General features: G+C 48.0%; 1 protein-coding gene across 1 annotated transcript in view; it reads right to left on the bottom strand.

Moving 5' to 3' along the window:
• Positions 1-20,234, bottom strand: part of LOC116989953 — a 57,475-nt gene extending 37,241 nt beyond the window's left edge. The window contains exons 1-6 of the mRNA XM_033047508.1: positions 20,217-20,234; positions 19,824-19,973; positions 19,637-19,732; positions 2,780-3,013; positions 710-732; positions 545-617 (exon numbers count right to left, since the gene is read on the bottom strand). Coding sequence (XP_032903399.1) covers positions 545-617; positions 710-732; positions 2,780-3,013; positions 19,637-19,732; positions 19,824-19,973; positions 20,217-20,234 — 594 coding nt within the window. The remainder of the gene's footprint in view (positions 1-544; positions 618-709; positions 733-2,779; positions 3,014-19,636; positions 19,733-19,823; positions 19,974-20,216) is intronic.
• Between the last annotated feature and the right edge of the window lie 3,721 nt (positions 20,235-23,955).

The following is a 23,955-nucleotide window of genomic DNA, read 5'->3' as shown; positions in this document are numbered from 1 at the left end:
GTTGCATCTCCTGCGGTTGCAGGGGGAGTACCTGGAGAGGGGGTGGTTTGGATGGGAGGGGACGAGTCAAACAGGGAGGTGCAGAGGGAACGGTCTGCGGAAAGCGGAAAGGGGTGGGGATGGGAAGTTGTGGCTTGTGGTGGGATTCCATCTTCACCCAACACAAGTGAGAGGCGGATACCAGCGAGAGGATTATTTTGATAGGCCCATTGTTGGATGAATGCCAGGGATGAAAAGACAAAAGGGTGTGAGATAAGGATGGAAGGGGTGAGAATCGTGAAGCCAGAGGTAGAGATGTCGGTGGAGGATGTGGTGGAGGGGAGAAATGGATATGAGTCCAGGTGAGGTACAGGGAAAATAAGGTGGGGATGGGATCGAGAAGCTGCAGGAGGATGGGGTGGGGGAGGGAGGGAGAAGGTGTGTGTGAGGGTGAGGGGGAGATTATGCAAGTTAACAAAACAGAGAATGCTATATTCATACCGTCAGGTTGTAAGCTACTCCGCTGAATGGCATCAGATATTTCTCTTAACATTGTGCTAAATACAGAGGGGTGATAGAACGTTTCAAAGGCCGGGGCAGCATCAGTCACTGACAACGATACGGTATCAACATTCACACTGCAAATAGTAAACACATGGTTATAAATTCAGCATGTAATTTTTGTTGCAATACACATCCACACAGAGTTTTATTCAAGAGCATGTCCTACCTGCTCTTCCGACCAGCTTCATCCTGAAATAAATGAAACACAAATCTGAATTAATCGAATTGCAAGAAACACCAACTCTTACTCATTCCACCAGATCCCTTCCTCCTCCAATCCTCCATCTGGCTTAACATATCACTGCATTTTTCTTAGGTAGACAAAAATGCTGGAGAAACTCAGCGGGTGCAGCAGCATCTATGGAGCGAAGGAAAAAGGCAACATTTCAGGCCGAAACCCATCAGTCTGAAGAAGGGTTTCGGCCCGAAACGTTGCCCATTTCCTTCGCTCCATAGATGCTGCTGCACCCGCTGAGTTTCTCCAGCATTTTTGTGTACCTTCGATTTTCCAGCATCTGCAGTTCCTTCTTAAACACTGCATTTTTCTTAACTGACCCCCTTATCTATGCTTTTGATCTCTGGCCGATGTCCACCCAACTGCCAGGCAAACTTCCCTCATCTGTATCCTTTGCCTGTCATGAGGATTTGTCGAACTCCATCGCTTTTCCAGCTCCCCAGCCCTCCCAACACAATCAGAAGAAGGGTCCCGACCCGAAACGTCACCCATCCAAATCCCCCACAGATGTTGCCTAACGCACTGAGATTCAGATTCAGATTCAAATTTTATTGTCATTGTGCAGTGTACAGTACAGAGACAACGAAATGCAGTTAGCATCTCCCTAGAAGAGCGACATAGAATATGAGCAATAAATAAATATATTTACGTGCATTCAGTCATAGTAGTGCAATTATTATTGTAGTGTTGAGTAGTGTAACAGCCGCAGGGAAGAAGCTGTTCCTGGACCTGCTGGTCCGGCAACGGAGAGACCTGTAGCGCCTCCCGGATGGGAGGAGGGTAAACAGTCTATGGTTGCGGTGAGAGCAGTCCTTGGCGATGCTGAGCGCCCTCCGCAGACAACGCTTGCTTTGGACAGACTCAATGGAGGGGAGTGAGGAACCGGTGATGCGTTGGGCAATTTTCACCACCCTCTGCAGTGCTTTCCGGTCGGAGACAGAGCAGTTTCCATACCATACTGTGATACAGTTGGTAAGGATGCTCTCGATGGTGCAGCGGTAGAAGTTCACCAGAATCTGAGGAGACGGGTGGACCTTCTTGAGTTGCTCCAGCACTAGATTTTTTTCATTCTGAATTCATTGGGACTGATGGTTCACATCACAACAGAAACAATTCCATAGAACTTTAGGAGCTGCTGAAAATTCCCATTTCCCAACTCGGACCCCTGCGGACACGGATTGAGGGTATTACACGAATGAACAAAGAACCCAGGGAGAATGTGTAAGGAGAGATAGTGAAAAATCTGCCATTAATCTGAGGATCAAACTTACAGGAAAGACTGCACACTTCGTGAGTTTTTGGGGCTAATTAAAGGAAAATTAATGCAATTTAATACAATCTTGATTAGTACAGGTGTCAGGGGCTATGAGGACAAGGCAGGAGAATGAGGTTCGGATAGGTAGGTCAGCCACGATTGAATGGCAGAGTAGACTTGATGGGCTAATTCTGCTCCTATCACTTCTGAACTTAAGAACGTATTATTGTCACGTGTACCGAGGTACGGCGAAAAGCGTTTGTTTGCATGCTGTCCTGTCAAAGAAAAGACTGTACATGAATAAAAACAGGCCGCCCACAGTGTAGAGATAAAGGATAAAGGGTACAACATTTAGTGCAAGATTAAACATTGAAATATCAGATCATGATAAGAGAGTGAATTGAAGATAAAATCTCAGGTGGTCTTTCAAAAATTCCACTAGAGATTCAGTGAAGATAATATAGAACCTTCTACCACAGGAGTGGTAATTTCATGGGGAGGTGGATAAAGACGAGAGATGTGGCAACTGTGGGCACTGCTGGTGGATGTTGTGAGTAGGTGGGGAGAGGCTTGGGGGGGTAGCAGGGCAACTGACAGCAGTTGATGGGCCGAATGTCCGTGATGTAGAGAGGGGTGGAATTCTATGTTGATCACAGATGCACGAAAGGCTGGGTTGTTTCAGAACAAAGTCACAATGTTTGTTGCTGTGCGTTTCCTTTAAACAAACCTGTAATGTGGCGCCTCACCTTCAGAAATCGCACGCTGTCTTTTTGATCCATTCTGTCCTGTAACTCCACGAGCTGCCGCTGAACGTAATTTAAATTGTTTTGAATCCCCGTCAGATTTATCTTCATCTCATTTACAATCTTCCTCCTTTCTTCCTCGAGATCTCTGAGTAAGCGGTTTTCTTTCTCGTAGAGGATCTGGTGCAGTTTAACAAACCAGGCTTTGAAGTCAGACTGAAGGTTGTGTGACTCTTCCTGTCAAATGAAAGATGAAGATTAATACATCACGTTGTGGAATTGTCTTGCCTTAAGACATAGAAGGCGAACATTTCACTCAGCGATTTCATGGAGCATTGAATTAGGGCTTCGGTCAACCATTTCCAGGTTGGCCTTTGTACATATCTGTCTTGGTCCATTCTACCTGCATTTTATGCATGGTATGTTAGCATTCATAGCAAAAGGATTTGAGTATAGGAGCAGGGAGGCTCTATTGCAGTTGTACAGGGCCTTGGTGAGACCACATCTGGAGTATTGCGTACAGTTTTGGTCTCCTAATCTGAGGAAAGACATAGAAACATAGACATAGAAACATAGAAAATAGGTGCAGGAGTAGGCCATTCGGCCCTTCGAGCCTGCACCGCCATTCGATATGATCATGGCTGATCATCCAACAGTATCCCATCCCTGCCTTCTCTCCATACCCCCTGATCCCTTTAGCCACAAGGGCCAATCTAACTCCCTCTTAAATATAGCCAATGAACTGGCCTCAACTACCTTCTGTGGCAGAGAATTCCAGAGATTCACCACTCTCTGTGTGAAAAATGTTTTCCTCATCTCCGTCCTAAAAGATTTCCCCCTTATCCTTAAACTGTGACCCCTTGTTCTGGACATTCTTGCCATAGAGGGCGTACAGAGAAGGTTCTCCAGACTGATTCCTGGGATGGCAGGACTTTCATATGAAGAAAGACTGGATAGACTCGGCTTGTACACGCTAGAATTTAGAAGATTGAGGGGGGATCTTATTGAAACTTACAAAATTCTTAAGGGGTTGGACAGGCCAGATGCAGGAAGATTGTTCCCGATATTGGGGAAGTCCAGAACAAGGGGTCACAGTTTAAGGATAAGGGGAAAGTCTTTTAGAACCGAGATGAGAATTTTTGTTTTCACACAGAGTGGTGAATCTGTGGAATTCTCTGCCACAGAAGGTAGGTGAGGCCAGTTCATTGGCTATATTTAAGAGGGAGTTAGATGTGGCACTTGTGGCTAAAGGGATCAGGCGGTATGGAGAGAAGGCAGGTACAGGATACTGAGTTGGATGATCAGCCATGATCATGTTGAATGGCGGTGCAGGCTCGAAGGGCCGAATGGCCGACTTCTGCACCTATTTTCTATGTTTCTATGTTTACTTTGCACTTTTTACCGTGGCAATTGAAGAGCTTGTCCAGGTGGTTTCTTATTTGTTCGGAGGGGAATGTGTCGTGTCTTTGGGACATGGTAAGAATTTGACGGGGTCACAGGGAGAATGCATGAACTGCACAGTGAGAACCTAATATCAGGATAGCCAGGTCACCAAAACCAGGAAACAGACGCACTACCTCGTGTCACGGAGTTATACACCACAGAAGCAGGCCATTCGGCCCAGCATGCCAGTGCCGACCAACATGCCGCATCTAAATATTACCACGTGGCCCAGAGCCCCCCAAACCTTGCCTGAACAGGTATCTGTCCTAATGTCTTTTAATTATTGCTCTGGTATCAAACTCAACTATCTCCTCTGGCAGCTCCTTCCATATACCCAGTATTCCCTGTAGACCTTCTACAGGGGCGCCATCGAGAGCATACTGACCTAAGGCACCACTTCCTGGTTTGGGAGCTGCAAGGCTTATGAACAAAAACAACTTAACAGGATAGTGAAGACAGCCAGCAGGATCATTGGTGCTCCACTCCCTTTCCTGTTGGAGATCTATCAGAAGCGGAGCATCAGCAGAGCCATCTCCATTATTAAGGACCCCTATCATCCATCACACCACATCTTCTCCATTCTGCCATCTGGGAAGCGGTACAGGAGCACCAGCTGCAAAACCAGCAGGATGCTCCACAGCTTCTTCCAACAGGCAATAAGACTGGTTAACGGACTGTGTCCCCTCCCCATATATCACACCCTCCCCAACACATCTAACCTCGCCCATACTTAGACGGCTCAGCACCTGTCAAAGCAAAGCCACTGTTCGGTCTGAATGTATGTTTTTATTTCAATTTTTAGGCCTATTTTAGATATGTTAATTTTAATTTTAAATCTGTACGTATTTATTCTGCTTTTATTAACTGCACTGACGGGAACTGATTGAGAAACAATGTTCTCGTTTCTTCTGTGTATGTAAGTACTCAGTTGAAATGACATTAAAGTAAATACTGAGTGAAAATGTTGTCCTCAGGTTCATATTAAGTCTTTCCTCGTCACCTTTAACCTGCCCGAGGTGTCAACTGGGTATATAAGGGTAATAGATTCTGTGCCTTGGCCATAACTATTCCCCTCACGAACACAATACTGTAACATCGCTATAATCTCCCTGCACCTCAAGTAGTAAAGTTATTGGTACACAAAAAAGCTGGAGAAACTCAGCGGGTGCAGCAGCATCTATGGAGCGAAGGAAATAGGCAACGTTTCGGGCCGAACCCCTTCTTCAGACCAAAGTTATTGCCTGCCCAATCTCGCTCTGTAGCTCAGGTTCTCGACTCTGAGCTATAGAGGCCTGGCCTATTGTTGTTATTCGCATCACAGGTAATGAATGTACACAAGATCAGGAAATGGAAACTGGAAAGCCTCACCCGAACTCCAGATATCTTTAGTTTCTGTTGCTGCTCCATTTGCTCGATCTCTGATTCCTTTTTTGTGATAGATTCGAAGGAAGATTTCACCTGATTCTGGGAATTGGATTTAGACCAGGGAATAAAATGTCAAGTTCAAGTTCAAGTGAGTTTATTGTCATGTGTCCCTGTATAGGACAATGAAATTCTTGCTTTGCTTAAGCACACAGAAAATAGTAGGCATTTACTACAAAACAGATAAATGTGTCGATATACCATGATACCATCAGACAATAAACAAGGAATTGAACGATGATGCGATCAAAATCGGTTTGCTTTTACCTTATAGATTTCTGCAGCTTCTGCTATCAGCGTGAAGCTGTGAGACTTGTGTTCCTGCACAGTTGCACAAATCACACAGATCAGCTTCTTGTCAGTTTCACAAAACAGCTTCAGTTCTTCCTGATGTTCCTTGCACTGAAGTTTACGCTCCTCTTTCCGATACAAGCTGTGATTTCGAGCTTTATCAGCCAGTCTCGTCAAGGCCCAACTGACCCTGAGGGTGCGCTCTTCAAACTCCTCCCTACATTCCGGGCAGATGTTTTTCTCCTCCCTGTCCCAACTCCGTGTGATGCAGGAGCGGCAGAAGTTGTGCCCGCACTCCAGTGCCACCGGGTCGGTGAAGAAATCCAGGCAGATGGGACAAACTGCCTCCTCGGTCCAACTCTCGACCTGGGTTTTCGAAGCCATTTTCACTTCCTGGTTCAAAATGTTTTCACTGACGCGGAGCTGCTGAATATGGGCGGTCGCGGCGGCGCAGCGTTAGAGTTGCTGTCTTACAGCGAATGCAGCGCGGGTTCGATGCTGAACACGGGTGCTGTCTGTACGGAGTTGTGCGTTCTCCCCGTGGGGGTTTCTCCGAGATTCTTCGGTTATGGGTTAATTGGCTATGTAAATGTAAAAAATGTCCTCAGTGGGTGTAGGACAGTGTTAATGTGCGGGGACCGCTGTATCTCTTAACTCATCTAAACTAACTAACCCCCGACACTACCGCGACAGTCCCGGGCTATGAATGTCTTGGTCACTTCCAACTAACTTCCTCCACCACAAGGGAGGCGTCATGGAACCGTCCTGATTATAGACGAAAGCTGCGAATGAGGTTTGAGAAAAGCCTCGGGTGTAACCTGAGGAGGAGTTGCACCCGTTGGGCAGTGGGACCCGCCGATCACAGCCCGGGATCAGGATGGATGGAGACCTCCCTCCAGCCTTATTACAACCCACAACAGCGCACCTGTCTCTCATGCAGCAGTCCTGTTTATTGTTTAAATGACATTATATGACCATTTAACATTTATTGCAGTTTGCAAAGGTTCACTTAATTTAGTGTGGAGATTTAGTGAATTTTATTAATTTAGCGCGACAACAGGCCACCCAGACCAGCGACATTTATTACACAAACACCTGTAAATTGCTCGAGTGTAATAATGTATTGTCTTTCAGCTGACTGGATTTCACTGTTCCTCGATGCACCGTGACATTAAATTAAAAAATCCTTATTCCCCTTTCCATAGGCACAAAATGCTGGAGTAACTCAGCGGGACAGGCAGCATCTCTGGAGAGGAGGAATGGGTGACGGTTCGAGTCGAGACCCTACTTCAGACAGTCTCGACCCGAAACGTCACCCATTCCTTCTCTCCAGAGATGCTGCCTGTCCCGCTGAGTTACTCCAGCATTTTGTGACTATGTCCTGATGTTGTACTCTGGGCCTTCATTGATGAGGTTCTGGATTCCAGTTGCCATTACTGGCTGCACTTCAATGTGATTTACACAGCTAAAGCACTCTGTGGTCTCAGAAAAGAGATTTGAGGACATTGTATAAATGTTAGCTGGTTGTGACTATGCAATGCTGAGAACCATATGCAATATTCCACTTATCCACCAATTCCAATGTTGCTGGCCAGTGGAGGCTTTCTGGAGCGCTAGAATAGAAACATAGAAAATAGGTGCAGGAGTAGAGGCCATTCGGCCCTTCGAGCCTGCACCGCCATTCAATATGATCATGGCTGATCATCCAACTCAGTATCCTGTACCTGCCTTCTCTCCAAACCCCCTGATCCCTTTAGCCACAAGGGCCACATCTAACTCCCTCTTAAATATAGCCAATGAACTGGCCTCAACTACCTTCTGCGGGAGAATTCCAGAGATTCACCACTCTCTGTGTGAAAAATGTTTTCCTCATCTCGGTCCTAAAAGACTTTCCCCCTTATCCTTAAACTGTGACCCCTTGTTCTGGACTTCCCCAACATCGGGAACAATCTTCCTGCATCTAGCCTGTCCAAGCCCTTAAGAATTTTGTAAGTTTCTATAAGATCCCCCGTCAATCTTCTAAATTCTAGCAAGTACAAACCGAGTCTATCCAGTCTTTCTTCATATGAAAGTCCTGACATCCCAGGAATCAGTCTGGTGAACCTTCTCTGTACTCCCTCTATGGCAAGAATGTCTTTCCTCAGATTAGGAGACCAAAACTGTACGCAATACTTCAGGTGTGGTCTCACCAAGACCCTGTACAACTGCAGTAGAACCTCCCTGCTCCTATACTCAAATCCTTTTGCTATGAATGCTAACATACCATTCGCCTTCTTCACTGCCTGCTGCACCTGCATGCCTACTTTTAATGACTGGTGTACCATGACACCCAGGTCTCGTTGCATCTCCCCCTTTCCTAATCGGCCACCATTCAGATAATAATCTACTTTCATGTTTTTGCCACCAAAGTGGATAACCTCACATTTATCCACATTATACTGCATCTGCTATGCATTTTCCCACTCACCCAGCCTATCCAAGTCACCTTGCAGCCTCCTAGCATCCTCCACACAGCTAGCACTGCCCCCCAGCTTAGTGTCATCCGCAAACTTGGAGATGTTGCATTCAATTCCCTCATCCAGATCATTAATATATATTGTAAATAGCTGGGGTCCCAGAACTGAGCCTTGCGGTACCCCACTAGTCACTGCCTGCCATTGTGAAAAGGACCCGTTTACTCCTACTCTTTGCTTTCTGTCTGCCAGCCAGCATGGTGTTGTGGGCCGAAGGGACTGGTTTCCAGAGGGATAGTGTGGACATTGTGGGCCGAATGGATTCTTGGGCTGGCAGCTCAGTCACTGCGGCCTGGCAGCTCAGTCACTGAGGCCTGGCAGCTCAGTCACTGAGGCCTGGCAGCTCAGTCACTGAGGCCTGGCAGCTCAGTCACTGAGGCCTGGCAGCTCAGTCACTGAGGCCTGGCAGCTCAGTCACTCAGACCTGGCGGGCTGGCTGCTCAGAAACTGCCAGAAATGCCACCCAAAACAGGCGACAGACTCTGTGAGACAGAAGGGGGAGAGGGTGGAGAACCAATTTTAGACATTTTCATCTTTTTTTACAGATCACAGCAATGAAGGAGGAAAGTCTATCCTTGCGTGGATCTCTGGAGCGCTAGTATGGGCGTTCTGGGCTGAAGGGACTGGTTTCCAGAGGGCTAGTATGGACTTTGTGGACTGAATGGATTCTTGGACTTGCAGTTCAGTGAGTCATGGCTGGTGGGCTGGCAGTTCACTAAGTCATGGCTGATGGGCTGGCACTTCAGTCACTTACAGCTGGTGGGCTGACAGTTCACTTACTCATGGCTGGTGGGCTTGCGGTCCTGTCACTCACGGCTGGTGTGGTGGCAGTTCACTCAGTCACCCCTCCTCCCTTCACCCCTTGCCATTGCCCTCCCCCCCCATGCATTCAGTCCATTCCCCGCAACCTGCCCCCCTTATGCACTCTTAGTGGCTCTCCATTCCTGCCTATTAGGTTCCCATTGTGATGAAGAACACACAGGCAAGTGGAAAAATAATGTATTAACATTTAAAATGTGAATGACTTAAAATATAACAATTTAAATGTTAAAGATGAGATTTATTAAGTTCAGTTCTTTCTTATTGTGTCTCTTGTTGTGTTATGCTGCTCACTGCCTCTTGATGGCTGTTTACTGTTGATAAAAATGAGACAAGTTTTAATATAGAGAGATTGATCAGTCAAATTTTAACAAAGAAAATCTGAGAATTTACCTCAAAAGTCATCATTCAGTGCAGGCCAGCAAATCCAATCTAACAGCACTTCAAACAGAGTGCAGGCCAGGCAGCAATTCCAATCTCACAGCACTTCAAGCAGAGTTCAGGGCAGGCAATAAATCCAATCTCACAGCACTTCAAGCAGAGTGCAGGCCAGGCAGCAAATCGAATCTCACAGCACTTCAAGCAGAGTTCAGGGCAGGCAATAAATTCAATCTCACAGCACTTCAAGCAGAGTGCAGAGCAGGCAGCAATTCCAATCTCACAGCACTTCAAGCAGAATGTAGGCCAGGCAGGAAATCCAACCTGACAGCACTAAAAGCAGTGTGCAGGCCAGGCAGTAAATCTGACCTGTCAATACTTCAAGCAGAGTGCAGGCCAGGCCACAAATCCGACCTCACAGCACTTCAAGCAGAGTGCAGGCCAGGCAGCAAATTCTACCTCACAGCACCTCAAGCAGAGTGCAGGCCAGGCAGCAACTCCAATTTCATAGCACTTCAAGCAGAGTGCAAGGCCAGGCAGCAAATCCAATCTCACCGCACCTCAAGCGGAGTGTAGGCCAGCAAATCCAATTTCACAGCATTTCAAGCAGAGTACAGGCCAGCAAATTCACACACACACACACACACACACTCACACACCCTCCCCCTCACACACACATACACATACACTCTCTCTATCACACACACACACACACATACACATGACAGTAAACTTTCTTGAATCAACGTCAGCGGCACTACTGCAATTTGCGTGACCTCTGCACTTAAAGGAAATTACGCAAGCAGCGGGACCTCTGCACTCTCCGTAAATTACACAATCAGCGTGCCCTGTCCAATATGCGGAAGTCACAGAATGAGCAGGACTTTTGGACCGAATAAAACATTAATTCCTTTGAAACACAGTCGGACCTAATAAAGCAATTATTCCTTCCAAACACGGTCGGACCTATTAAAGTATTGCAGTTTCAAGCACAAGCAGGGCAGCAGGCCAAACAATTCTTGGCATTGTCATTAAGGTCCAATAAATCATTTATTGCAAGTACATTGCAGACTCACAGTTCAGTTGATTCACAGCTGAGAATGACAGTCGTGGCCTCTCCCTGGCGTTGTTGCAGAATGACTGACTCACGTCCAGGCATCCAGTGTTTTATAGTCCTGCCCCCCGGAAGGGGCGTTACCTTCATCGCAGTGATTGACAGGCATGAGGACCAATCAGCTGATCTCAAGGTTTTTTAAACACTCATAACTTTTTTTATTTTTCATCGATGAGATAAATCCTCGGGGCTGGCTCAGCAGAGGACTGTGAGCAAGATGGCCAACTATCACAGCGATACAGGGTAGAGTTTTTTTCTAAAATCAATAAACAGCGCAGACAGGAAGTGGTCAAGATGACACTTATAATTTTATAGATTATCTACTTTGACTGGACAGTATGCAAAACAAAACCTTTGTATGTGTCAAAATAATGAACCTCGACCTAAACCAGTTTGGGACTGGAGACACTGCTGCAGGTGGGGGCGGATGGTGTGGGTGAGTGCTGGGGTGGGAGGGGGGCGGGTTGGGAAGGGCGGGGGTTTCGTCCTCTGTGTTGCCGTGATCCCAGTACTGATGGTGGCCTCACGCGCAGAGACTTTGGATATTCTGCAAAGAAAATATACCACCATGGGGCGCCGGGGCGATGGCTGCCCTGCCGGCAGTCTGTTCGTTGTTTCATTCTTTTTGTTACTTTTTAGTGTGTTAAAAGTTTGTTTCAACGTTCTTCGGTTTGTTTTATGTGGGGGAGGGGGGAGGCGATAGGGGGAAACTTTTATTCAAGTTCTTACCTTGCCGGAGATGTGATGAATTTTCGGATCACATTCTCCGGGCGCTCTGCGGAGGTCTCCTCGGACTGACTTTGAGCCCTATAGGGTGTGGGTGCGAACTTAACATCGGAGCTGATCCCTTGCCTGGGATCGCTCCCACCGCGGACATTACCATCAAGCTCGCATTCGGGAGAGGCTAGTCGGGAAGCTCCAACATAGCGGAAGATTCGACCAGCCCCGAAGCGAGGTTCGATCGCCAGTTGTGGGGGAGCTGACATTCCCCCCTATTGCGGGAGCTGATTGCCTCGATGCAGAAGGCCCAAACGCCACCGGTTACGGGAGTCAAGATCGTCCCATCAACGGAGGCTCGTGGCCCCCAACCGAGAAAAAACTAAGGGAAGAACTAAGGAAGAACTAAGAAAAACCTGAACTTTATTTTGCCTTCCATCACAGTGAGGAATGTGTAGGAGTCACTGTGGTGGATGTTCATGTTAAAATGTGTTTTTGAGTGATCTGTTGCTTTTAATTGAATGACTGACCTGGCCAATGAAGAATAAAGCCCCGGAGGCCGGACGTGAGTCAGTCATCCCGGAAGATCGTGAGTGAGAGTTGAGTCCAGAATTGTGAGTTACGCCGTGAGTGAACAGACCTGTGAGTTTCCGTGCGGTTCCCGGAGGTTTTTGTCAGTCTCCCTACCTGCTTCCACTTCCTGCAACCTCCAGCAACCACCTGCAACCTCCGGGAACTGCACGGAAACCTTGGGTGAGGTGCAAAGTCTCCAGAGGTTTCCGTTCAGGTTTCCTAAGTGGGACAGGGGCATTACTGTACGCACTCGATCTTGGAGGGAATATTCCATTTCTGATACGCAAACTAGGGTAGTGGATGGACGAAGCAGCTGATGGCGTCCGCGGGCTTGGAATGGACTTTGGTCACTCGCGTTGTCTCTGAAATGGAGATAGAAATGGCTAGAAAGCAAAGGGAAGAGTCAGGGCTCGAGCAGAGGAAAGTGGGAGCTGGTTGGAAACTGGTAGTGAGGGAGATGAAGCATTAAATCGGTGAAGGAGAGCATGAAGCAACAGCGATACAGACATGATGTACCTGAGAGAGAGGTGAGGGAGGTGTCTGGCGGCGACTGAATCAAGGAATGATCTACGTATTGTATAGAGAGACAGGCAGAGACTGAGCACAACGGGCTCCCACCTGGAACCGGGAATTCGGTTTGAACCCATTTTTCCAAAGACCCGTTCCGAAGAAAAGGAATCTGTTGTGTGGAGAGCAAATGCTGCTGCAAACACGCTATGAATTATCTGAGTCGGCGGACTTCAAGACCCGGGGGAGCACGGCTCCGGACCCGCCGCCCGCGGCTGCTGTTGAACCCGCGGGAAGGGAGATTGTTTCAATCTTTATATTTTCACAAAAATAATTTCTGTTCCGTTGCCGGACGCGGTTAACGCCTTAAAATGAACGGATCGACAGACAGACAGCTCTGATTTCAGTTGCTGTTTATTTCACTCTTCCCACATTTACATTCCCCCTGGTTTTATTTCCGCGCTCACTGGGGTTTCACGACGCAGAATTTGGGGATTAAATGGGAGCCGTTCGTTCAGCGCCGACCTGTTGTCCACCGGGTTTCTGCCCCACAGCCCCTGAGCCCCGCTCCTGACGCCGGTCCCGGGACCCGACCCTTTTACACACAGATTCTCAGCCACTGGTCTTTATGCCAAGGCCCGAAGTAAGGATAAAGTTTCTCCGTGAATTTATTCCCAGTGAGGGTGTGGAGATGGGACTTGGTGTCCACGTTGTAAAATGAAACTGTCCCGGACTCGTAACTGAGATAAACTCCCACCCTCCCGGGGATGGGACGGGCGGGGAGAGGGGATGGAGGGGAGGCGGATGCATTAAACCTGTCACCCAGCTGCCAGATGCTCCAGACTCCAGTCTTTGGGGTCAGTGTGAGCACTCTCTTCCTCTCCACAGACTCTGCGGCGACTCCCAGACTCCAGCGCCGACTCCCCGCCACCTCCACCTCCCAGTAATGTCTCCCCGATGTGAATCCCTCCGATCCCAGCACACACCACAAGCCTGTAAACCTCTTCCTGGTGTCAGGGAGACTCCTCCGGGTCTCGGTCCATCTCACCCTCTTCCGATCCACAGACACCTCGAGCCGCGGATGCGCTGTTTCCACATCCAGGGTGACGGAGACTGGGGGGAGAAGCAGAGAATCAGAGAGTCCCCGGGGGTCGGGGGGAGACTCGGGCAGCGCGGCCCCGGGACCGGGGGAGAAGTTGTCCACACGCCTCGGCCTCAGGCACAGGCGGGCGGACAACTGAAACCTTGCCCAATGTTTCACCCACAACCACATCGGGTGGACAAAGAGACATCTTTCCCGGATTTTCTCAACTGAGCAGAAGAGGGGGAGTCCCACGGGTTATCGGGAAAGGGTGTGGGTGCTGAGTGTGGACGGGGAAAACCAAATGCTGAAAGTGAGGATGAAGAAGAGATTACAGGTGGGGATGGAGATATTAGGCGGCTATTCAAATATCTTGCCAGTAGATGGCGAGGGAGAGGCAGACTGGAAGATGAGGAGACTGATGTGAGTGGTTATTAGAGGTGGTTAAAGAGGATGTAGAGATGTGGGGTGGAGTGGCCGCGATCACACCCAACAGGAGTGGACGACACAGGCGAGGCAATCTGCAAATGTTTTCTTGCTTTCTTGAGTGGAGGGTGAGACAGAGGGAGGGGTGGAGGGTGCAGAGGTTGTTAGATAGAATGCGTGGAGACTTCAGTTTTTAAGGTCGCTGGAAAAGAGGGGGTTCAGGGGTGGATTTGATGGTCTATCCAACCAGGAACACATTGATCACTTGACAAACACAATTACCGGTTTGTCAAGGAGGACTCTCTCTAACTTCTACAGGTGCACAGTAGAGAGCATGCTGACCGGTTGCATCGTGGCTTGGTTCGGCAACTTGAGCGCCCTGGAGAGGAAATGACTACAAAAAGTAGTAAACACTGCCCAGTCCATCATCGGCTCTGACCTTCCTTCCATCGAGGGGATTTATCGCAGTCGCTGCCACAAAAAGGCTGGCAGTATCATCAAAGACCCACACCATCCTGGCCACACACTCATCTCCCTGCTACCTTCAGGTAGAAGGTACAGGAGCCTGAAGACTGCAACAACCAGGTTCAGGAATAGCTGCTTCCCCACAGCCATCAGGCTATTAAACCTGTTCAAGCAGGAACTGCAGATGCTGGAAGATCGAAGGTACACAAAAATGCTGGAGAAACTCAGCGGGTGCAGCAGCATCTATGGAGCGAAGGAAATAGGCGACGTTTCGGGCCGAAACCCTTCTTCAGACTGATGGGGGGTGGGGGGGAGAAGGAAGGAAAAAGGGAGGAGGAGGAGCCCGAGGGAGGGGGGGATGGGAGGAGACAGCTCGAGGGTTAAGGAAGGGGAGGAGACAGCAAGGGCTAGCAAAACTGGGAGAATTCAACGTTCATGCCATCCGGACGCAAGCAACCCAGGCGGAATATGAGGTGCTGTTCCTCCAATTTCCGGTGTTGCTCACTCTGGCAATGGAGGAGACCCAGGACAGAGAGGTCGGATTGGGAATGGGAGGGGGAGTTGAAGTGCTGAGCCACCGGGAGTTCAGGTAGGTTATTGCGGACTGAGCGGAGGTGTTCGGCGAAACGATCGCCCAACCTCCGCTTAGTCTCCCCGATGTAAATCAGCTGACATCTAGAGCAGCGGATGCAGTAGATGAGGTTGGAGGAGATACAGGTGAACCTTTGTCGCACCTGGAACGACTGCTTGGGTCCTTGAATGGAGTCGAGGGGGGAGGTGAAGGGACAGGTGTTGCATTTCTTGCGGTTGCAACGGAAAGTGCCCGGGGAGGGGGTGGTACGGGAGGGAAGGGAAGAATTGACAAGGGAGTTGCGGAGGGAGCGGTCTTTGCGGAAGGCAGACATGGGGGAGATGGGAAGATGTGGCGAGTGGTGGGGTCACGTTGGAGGTGGCGGAAATGGCGGAGGATTATTTGTTGTATTTGCCGGCTGGTGGGGTGAAAGGTGAGGACTAGGGGGACTCTGCCCTTGTTGTGAGTGCGGGGATGGGGAGAGAGAGCAGTGTTGCGGGGTATGGATGAGACCCTGGTGCGAGCCTCATCAATGGTGGCGGAGGGGAATCCCCGTTCCCTGAAGAACGAGGACATTTCCGATGCCCTGGTGTGGAACGTCTCATCCTGGGAGCAGATGCGGCGTAGGCGGAGGAATTGGGAGTAGGGGATGGAGTCTTTACAGGGGGCAGGGTGGGAAGACAGATAGCCATGTGAGTCAGTTGGTTTGTAGTGTATGTCGGTCAGAAGTCCCCTGCGATGGAGATGGTGAGGTCAAGGAATGGTAGGGAAGTGTCAGAAATGGTCCAGGTGTATTGGAGTGCCGGATGGAAGTTGGTGGTGAAGTGGATGAAGTCAGTCAGTTGTGTGTGGGTGCAGGAGGTGGCCCCAAAGCAGTCGTCAATGTAACGGAGGTAGAGGTCGGGGATGGGGCCCTGGTACGTATTGAACAAGGATTGTTCAACGTACCCGACAAAGAGGCAGGCGTAGCTGGGGCCCATGCGTGTGCCCATAGCTACGCCTTGTGTTTGGAGGAAATGGGAGGAGTCAAACGTAAAGTTGTTGAGGGTGAGGACCAACTCCGCTAGGTGGAGGAGGGTGTCAGTGGCTGGGTATAGGTTGCTCTTCTGGTCGAGGAAGAACCGGAGGGCTTTGAGGCCATCCTGGTGGGGGATGGAGGTGTGGAGTGACCGGACGTCCATGGTGAAGATGAGGGGGTGAGGGCCCAGAGAGTGGAATGCGCGGAGGCGGCGGAGAGTGTCTGAGGTGTCTAGAACATAGGTGGGATGGGATTTGACCAAGGGGGATAGTATGGAGTCAAGGTATGTGGAGATGAGTTCGGTGGGGCACGAACAAGCAGAGACAATGGGTCTGCCGGGAGAGCCGGGTTTGTGGATTTTGGGGAGAAGGGTCGGTCAGAAGTCTGTCCCCTGCGATGGAGATGGTGAGGTCAAGGAATGGTAGGGAAGTGTCGGAAATGGTCCAGGTGTATTGGAGTGCCGGATGGAAGTTGGTGGTGAAGTGGATGAAGTGTCGGTCAGAAGTCTGGCCAAACTATTAAACCTGGCTCGGATAAAACTCTGATCATTAATAACCCATTATCTGTTATTTGCACTTTATCAGTCTATTTATTCATGTGTGTGTATATATTTATACAATGGTATATGGACACACTGATCTGCTTTGTAGTAAATGCCTACTATGTTCTGTGTGCTGAAGCAAAGCAAGAATTTCATTGACTTATCAGGGACACATGACAATAAACTCACTTGAACTTGAACTTGATGTTCCGCATGTAAGGCTGGTCCGGAAAGTGAAGGCAGGTGGGATCCAAGATGTTTTGGTAAAATGCATCCAAAATTGGCTTGGTGGTTTGAGGTGGAAGGTAATGGTGGAAGGGTGATTGTTCTGCTTGGAGGTCTGTGACGGGTGGTGTGCAGCAGAGATCGGTGCTGCAACCTTTGCTGTTTATTTTATGTTTTCATGGCTAGGATGTGAATGTAGGAGGTGTGATTAGTAAGTTTGTGGAGTACATGAAATGTTATGGATAGGGAGGAAGCAGATGAAAGTCTGCAGCAGCAGGATAGAGGCTAGATCTTCGGAAACCTTATGTTCATACAGGGATATGAAAACTGGGGGTTTAACACAAGAGGATGCAGTTTTAAAGTGATTCTGAGTGGTGAGTTTTCTTCACACACAGATAGTGGCTGATATCTGGAATATTTTGCCAGAGAAGGTGGTGGAATCAGATGTAATCGCTACATCTAAGAGGCGTTGCGATTTAGCAAACGAGGTGTAGAATAATACGGTTCTAATGTGAGCTAATGGGATTTGTGTGGCTGGGAAAAAAGGTGAACATGGACGCGATGGGCCGAAGAGCCTGACTCTGTAATGTACAACTATGGCTCTCTGGCTCCAAGAGCACTGAATGACTGATTATCCACAGCCATGGGTGCAGGCAATTCCAAAGGTTGCCCAGTCTCTGCGTGCAGTAATGTCTTATTGTCTCGGTCCTAAATGGTCCAGCCCACATTCTAAGAGGGTGTCCTCTGGCTCCAGACCCCCTCAGACAGGGGAAACATCCTCCCTGCATCCAGCCCACTGAGTCCTGTAAGGACTTTGTGTTTCACTGAGATCTGCTCTAATACACCTGAACTCTCGAATACACAGGCCTAGTCTACGCAATTTCACCCAGCACAGCAAACCTATTCAACCAGGAACAAGGATTTGTTCAAGTGCAAACAAACTTCGCTCTCTGTCTCTGTGATACTTCTCCCACAGTCCATTAATACCATTAATCTTCACATATAAGTATTGCATAAAGATGTCTTAAAAAAGAACAATGGAAAAGGTATTAGATTTACCTCGCTTGAGGTTATGAGATGTTTCTCTCAATGCCACGTTGTAGAAAAAGACACAATCATAGTTTATAGTGGGCAACGCGCCATGTACCACCAACATTGTTTTGGTTTCATCACTAACCCTGCAAATATTTAACAGCTGGTTAGAAACTGAGCATTAGCTGTTTTTTGAGCTGTACTATAAAAACAAACATTGTTTCAGTCAAAAGCATATCCTACCTCCTCTTGCGACCAGCTTCCTCCTGAAATAAATAAAACACAAATCTCAATAGACTGAGATGGATCGTCATGATCCCGACGGCGGGTATTTCACCAAATTGCAACAAAAATACCCTCTGATAATTCCCATTTCCCAACTCTTTGCTGCTGTCACACAGACAGAAAGTGGATATTGTCGTAGAGACATCGAACACGGGGAAAGCATTAGGAATGTCGATGAAAATAACTGCGAGCATGCAACTTACGAGTAAGACCGGGCAGGTCGTGGGATTTCATCTGGAGAAGACGTCAGGGATAATGGGATAGAATATTTTAAGATCAGCGGTGGATTTAAATGGGTGGGGGTTGGAAATAATATCACGACTTGTGGGGAGAATACTTTCACTTTGCCAAACTGTAGTGTAACCTCTCACCTTCAGAAATATCACGCCGTCCTTGTGGTTTGCCTGTTCCTGTAACTTTGAGAGTTCTTCCTGAATGGAATTTAAATTATTTTGTATCTCTTGAAGATTTTTCTCCATTGTTTTTACAATCTTCTCCTCTTCTTCCCGGATATCTCCGAGTAATCCCTGTTCTTTCGCAGTGAGAATCTGGTGCAGTTCCACAAACTGGGATGTGATCAGTGATTGAAGTTTGTGTGACTCTTCCTGTCAGATGTAAGATGAGAATCAATATATTATGTCACTCTTGAGTGCAGAAATATGCCATTCGGCCCAACATGTCCATGCTGGGCTCTGTATGTTTCTACACTATTCCCATTTACATGTATTTAATCCATAGCTTTCATTACCTTGGCAATTCAAGTGCTCGTCTTGATAATTCTGAAATATTTGGTGAAAGTATAATGTACAATCACATAATTCCCATTTCCCCAGTACAATTCCCTGCAACCTATTCCATTTCATGTGCCCATTAACCCTCAGTGGACAGAACCAGGTCCCCAGAACTAGCAGACAGCAGCACCACTTAGAATAACACAATTCACAGTCAAACAACAAGGGGTATTGGCTATCGGCCAAGACGCCCCATCTGCGCTATTTCCACTTGTCCACATTTGGCCAAGACAGTTCTAAAACTTTTCTCTCCACGAATGTTTGAATACCTTTTAAATGTTGTTACGGTATCTGACTCAACTACCTCATCTAGCAGCTCGTTCCATGTACCCACTACCAAAGTTGTCCTTCATGTTCGTTTTAAATCCTTTCCCTCTCACCTAAAACCTATACCCCCACATTCTCGACCCCCCTACCGAGGGTAAAAGACTGACCATCCAATGTATAATTTTGTTTCATGATATTATACACATGCCACAGACCATTTTTCAGACTGCTATGCTCCAGGGAGTAAAATCCTTGGCTGCTCAACCTCTCCCAACAGTTCTGGCCTTCGACTACTGAGCTCCATAGAGGTGCCAAACTATTGCACACATCACAGGGATGAAATCTACACAAAAACATTAAATCCACAGTACAAAGCCTCACCTGAACTCCAGAAATGCTCTCTTTCTGTTTCTGCTCCATTTTCTGGACCTCTGATTCCTTTTCTGTGAGAGATTCGAAGGAAGATTTCACCTGTTCCTGGGGTTGGATTTCAGATCAGAGAATACAAAAAGTCAGACAATAAAGAAAAGATTAGACAAAGATGTGATCAGAAGTGATTTGGTTTTACCTTGTAGAATTCAATTGCTTCTTCTATCAGCGTTAAGCTGTGAGACTTGTGTTCCCGCACAGTTGCGCAAATAAAACAGATCAGTTTCTTGTCAGTTTCACAAAACAGCTTCAGTTCTTCCTGATGTTCCTCGCACTGAAGTTTACTTTTCTTCGCTTTGAGATTCAGGCTCAGTGTTCGAGCTTTCTCAGACAGTCTAACCAGGGCCCGATTCACCCTGAGGGTGCGGTCTGTAGATTCCTCTCTACATTCCGGGCAGGAGTTTCTCCCCTCCCTGTCCCAACACTGTGTGATACAGGAGCGGCAGAAGTTGTGCCCGCAGTCCAGCACCACCGGGTCGGTGAAGAAATACAGGCAGATGGGACAAATTATCTCCTGGGTCCAACTCCCGACCTGGTCTTTCGCAGCCATTTTAACCCCGAGACTTTCTGTTTCAAAATGAATCCCGCAACAAGCAAAGATATAATCTTTGGCCACAAGAGTTGCTGAATCCTTGCAGTACCTCGAGCGCCCACTGCCGTCAGGGGCAATGAATAAAGGGTTATAGGTCTTTACACCTGCAGCTGGGGAGAGAGGGAGGCACAGAGACAGAGAGACAGACAGAGAGACAGAGAGACAGACAGACAGACAGACAGACAGACAGACAGACAGACAGAGACAGGGACAGAGACAGAGACAGGGACAGAGAGAGACACAGGGAGACACCGAGAGTGAGAAACGCACACAGAGAGAGGCACAGAGAGAGAGAGAGAGAGAGAGAGAGAGAGAGAGAGAGAGAAACAGAGAGACAAAGAGAGAGACAGAGAGAGAGACAGAGAGAGAGACAGAGAGAGAGAGAGAGAGAGACAGAGAGACACAGAGAGAGAGAGAGAGAAACAGAGAGAGAGACAGAGAGAGAGACAGAGAGAGAGACAGAGAGAGAGACAGAGAGAGAGACACAGAGAGAGAGAGACACACAGAGAGAGAGACAGAGAGAGACAGGGAGAGAGACAGAGAGACAGACAGAGAGAGAGAGACGCACAGAGAGAGAGAGAGAGAGAGAGAGAGAGACAGAGACAGAGACAGAGACAGAGACAGAGATGGAGAGAGAGACGGAGAGAGAGACAGAGAGACAGAGAGAGAGAGACAGAGAGAGAGACAGAGAGAGAGAGACAGAGAGAGAGAGACACACACACACAGAGACACAGAGAGAGAGACACAGAGAGAGAGAGAGACAGAGAGAGAGAGACAGAGAGAGAGAGAGAGAGAGACAGAGAGAGAAACAGATAGTTAATTGACATTAACTAACACTAAGAAATTAATATTGAATTGCTAAACTTGCTATTGTGTTGTACTGCTTACAGCTGCAAGAACGTGTAGCCATCAATAAAGGGCTATAGGCCTATTGCAAGTTTATGTACAGGGACATATCTATCCATGCACTGTATACTTGTATTTATACTTATGCATTTTAAATATGTATGTCATGTTTTATACTTTGGCAATATAACGATGTATTTTATCATGCCAATAATGTTTTTTTTAAATTGAAATTGAATTGAATTGAATGTTCTATGGCTGCAAGCGTTCAGCGTGAAGGTGTCCTGGTCGCATCCAACTAGAGATCAGAGATCTAGCGGAAAGTGTCCCAACGTGCTTTACTGACTTAAAATAATAAACTGCAGCCACTAATGGCAACAGAAATGCAGGAGCCAATTTACAGACTTGAACATTCACAAATAGATTTTAAAACCGAGCTACATATCAGGAAGTTTTTAAGAAGGAACTGCAGATGCTGGAAAATCGAAGGTACACAAAAAAGCTGGAGAAACTCAGCGGGTGCAGCAGCATCTATGGAGCGAAGGAAATAGGCAACGTTTCGGCCCGAAACGTTGCCTATTTCCTTCGCTCCATAGATGCTGCTGCACCCGCTGAGTTTCTCCAGCTTTTTTGTGTACCTACATATCAGGAAGTTCAGTTCACTGCAGTGCCACGTCAACCATGAAAGACAGGTGTCTAAATGTTTGCGGGCGGCGGGTTCCAACAAAAGATCTAGGATCTTTGGGTTCCACTGGCCAACGGGAGCAACGCCTCCTCAGTTACACCTCCTTAGCGCTGGTCCCTGTCCCTTTCTGCCCTGCCTTAGACAATCCCAGGGCAATCTCTCCGATTTCGTCTCACTTCAGGCCTGTTTAATGCCTAGCTGACCCTTCCCTTGTGTGAGATTAGTTGGAAGCAAAGATCTTATGTCGTCCACATCTACCAGTGTTGCCTACTGCTCTGCGGTAAATTGTTGCAATCGCCAATGTAGGCGACCCGACTTGTCTTTCTTCCGGTTCCCAAGTTCAAGTTCAGGTTCAAGTGAGTTTATTGTCATGTGTCCCTGTATAGGACAATGAAATTCTTGCTTTGCTTCAGCACACAGAAAATAGTAGGCATTTACTACAAAACAGATAACTGTGTCCATATACCATGATATAAATATATACACACATGAATAAATAAACTGATAAAGTGCAAATAGCAGAAAGTGGTTATTAATAATCAGAGTTTTGTACGAGCCAGGTTTAATAGCCTGATGGCTGTGGGGAAGCAGCTATTCCTGAACCTGGTTGTTGCAGTCTTCAGGCTCCTGTACCTTCTACCTGAAGGTAGCAGGGAGATGAGTGTGTGGCCAGGATGGCGTGGGTCTTTGATGATACTGCCAGCCTTTTTGAGGCAGCGACTGCGATAAATCCTCTCAATGGAAGGAAGGTCAGAGCCGATGATGGACTGGGCAGTGTTTACTACTTTTTGTAGTCTTTTCCTCTCCAGGGCGCTCAAATAGCCGAACGAAGCCACGATGCAACTGGTCAGCATGCTCTCTACTGTGCACCTGTAGAAGTTGGAGAGAGTCCTCCTTGACAAACCGACTCTCCGTAATCTTCTCAGGAAGTAGAGGCGCTGATGAGCTTTTTTGATAGTTGCGTTAGTGTTCTCGGACCAGGAAAGATCTTCAGAGATGTGCACGCCCAGGAATTTGAAGTTCTTGACCCTTTCAACCATCGACCCGTTGATATAAATGGGGCTGTGGGTCCCCCTCCTACTCCTTCCAAAGTCCACAATCAGTTCCTTGGTTTTGCTGGTGTTGAGGGCCAGGTTATTGCGCTGGCATCATATGGACAGTTGCTCGATCTCTCTTTTGTACTCTGACTCATTCCCATCAGTGATATGTCCCACAACAGTGGTGTCGTCAGCGAACTTGATGATGGAGTTCGCACTGTGGTTGGCTACGCAGTCATGGGTATAGAGTGAGTAGAGCAGGGGGCTGAGCACGCAGCCTTGAGGTGCTCCGCTGCTGATTGTTATTGAGGCTGACACATTTCCACCAATACGAACAGACTGTGGTCTGTGGATGAGGAAGTCGAGGATCCAGTTGCAGAGGGATGCGCAGAGACCCAGTTCTGCGAGTTTGGTAACCAGCTTGGAGGGGATGATTGTGTTAAATGCCGAGCTGTAATCGATGAATAACAGCCTGACATATGAGTTTTTGTTGTCCAAGTGGTCCAGTGCGGAGTGGAGGGCCAGCGAGATTGCATCCACCATTGATCTGTTGTGGCGGTAAGCGAACTGCAGTGGGTCCAGGTTTTTGTCGAGGTAGGAGTTGATTTGCTCCATGATCAGCCTCTCAAAGCACTTCATCACCACCGGCGTTAGTGCCACTGGTCGATAGTCATTGAGGCACGTCACCTTACTCTTCTTGGGCACCGGTATAATTGATGCCCTTTTAAAGCAGGTGGGGACCTCAGACCTCAGAAGTGAGAGGTTGAAAATGTCCGTAAAAACTCCCGCCAGTTGGTCCGCACAGGTTTTTAGAACACGACCGGGTATACCATCAGGACCAGGTGCTTTTCGGGGGTTCACCCCTCTGAAGGATTTCCTGACGTCGGCCTCTGTGACTGAGACTGAAATGCCATCACAGCGAATGGGGGGTCTGTGGACCCCCGTTAAGGAGGAACCGTAAGAAAAGACAAATAAATCACAATAAAAGCGAAAAGATGCCCATGCTCCTTCCACAGCGTGCGGGAAGCCTGGCCCGGATCAGCATGGCCAAGACACCAGAGTGAAGTTGCGGGGAGGTTTACAATGTTTATTATTTAATGTCCCTTGTCTA

The sequence above is a fragment of the Amblyraja radiata genome, chromosome 30 (assembly GCF_010909765.2).
Source record: "Amblyraja radiata isolate CabotCenter1 chromosome 30, sAmbRad1.1.pri, whole genome shotgun sequence".
NCBI classification, from domain to species: domain Eukaryota; kingdom Metazoa; phylum Chordata; class Chondrichthyes; order Rajiformes; family Rajidae; genus Amblyraja; species Amblyraja radiata.
Note: the sequence above shows the minus strand (reverse complement) of the source record. Positions and strands in the feature narration are given on the sequence as shown.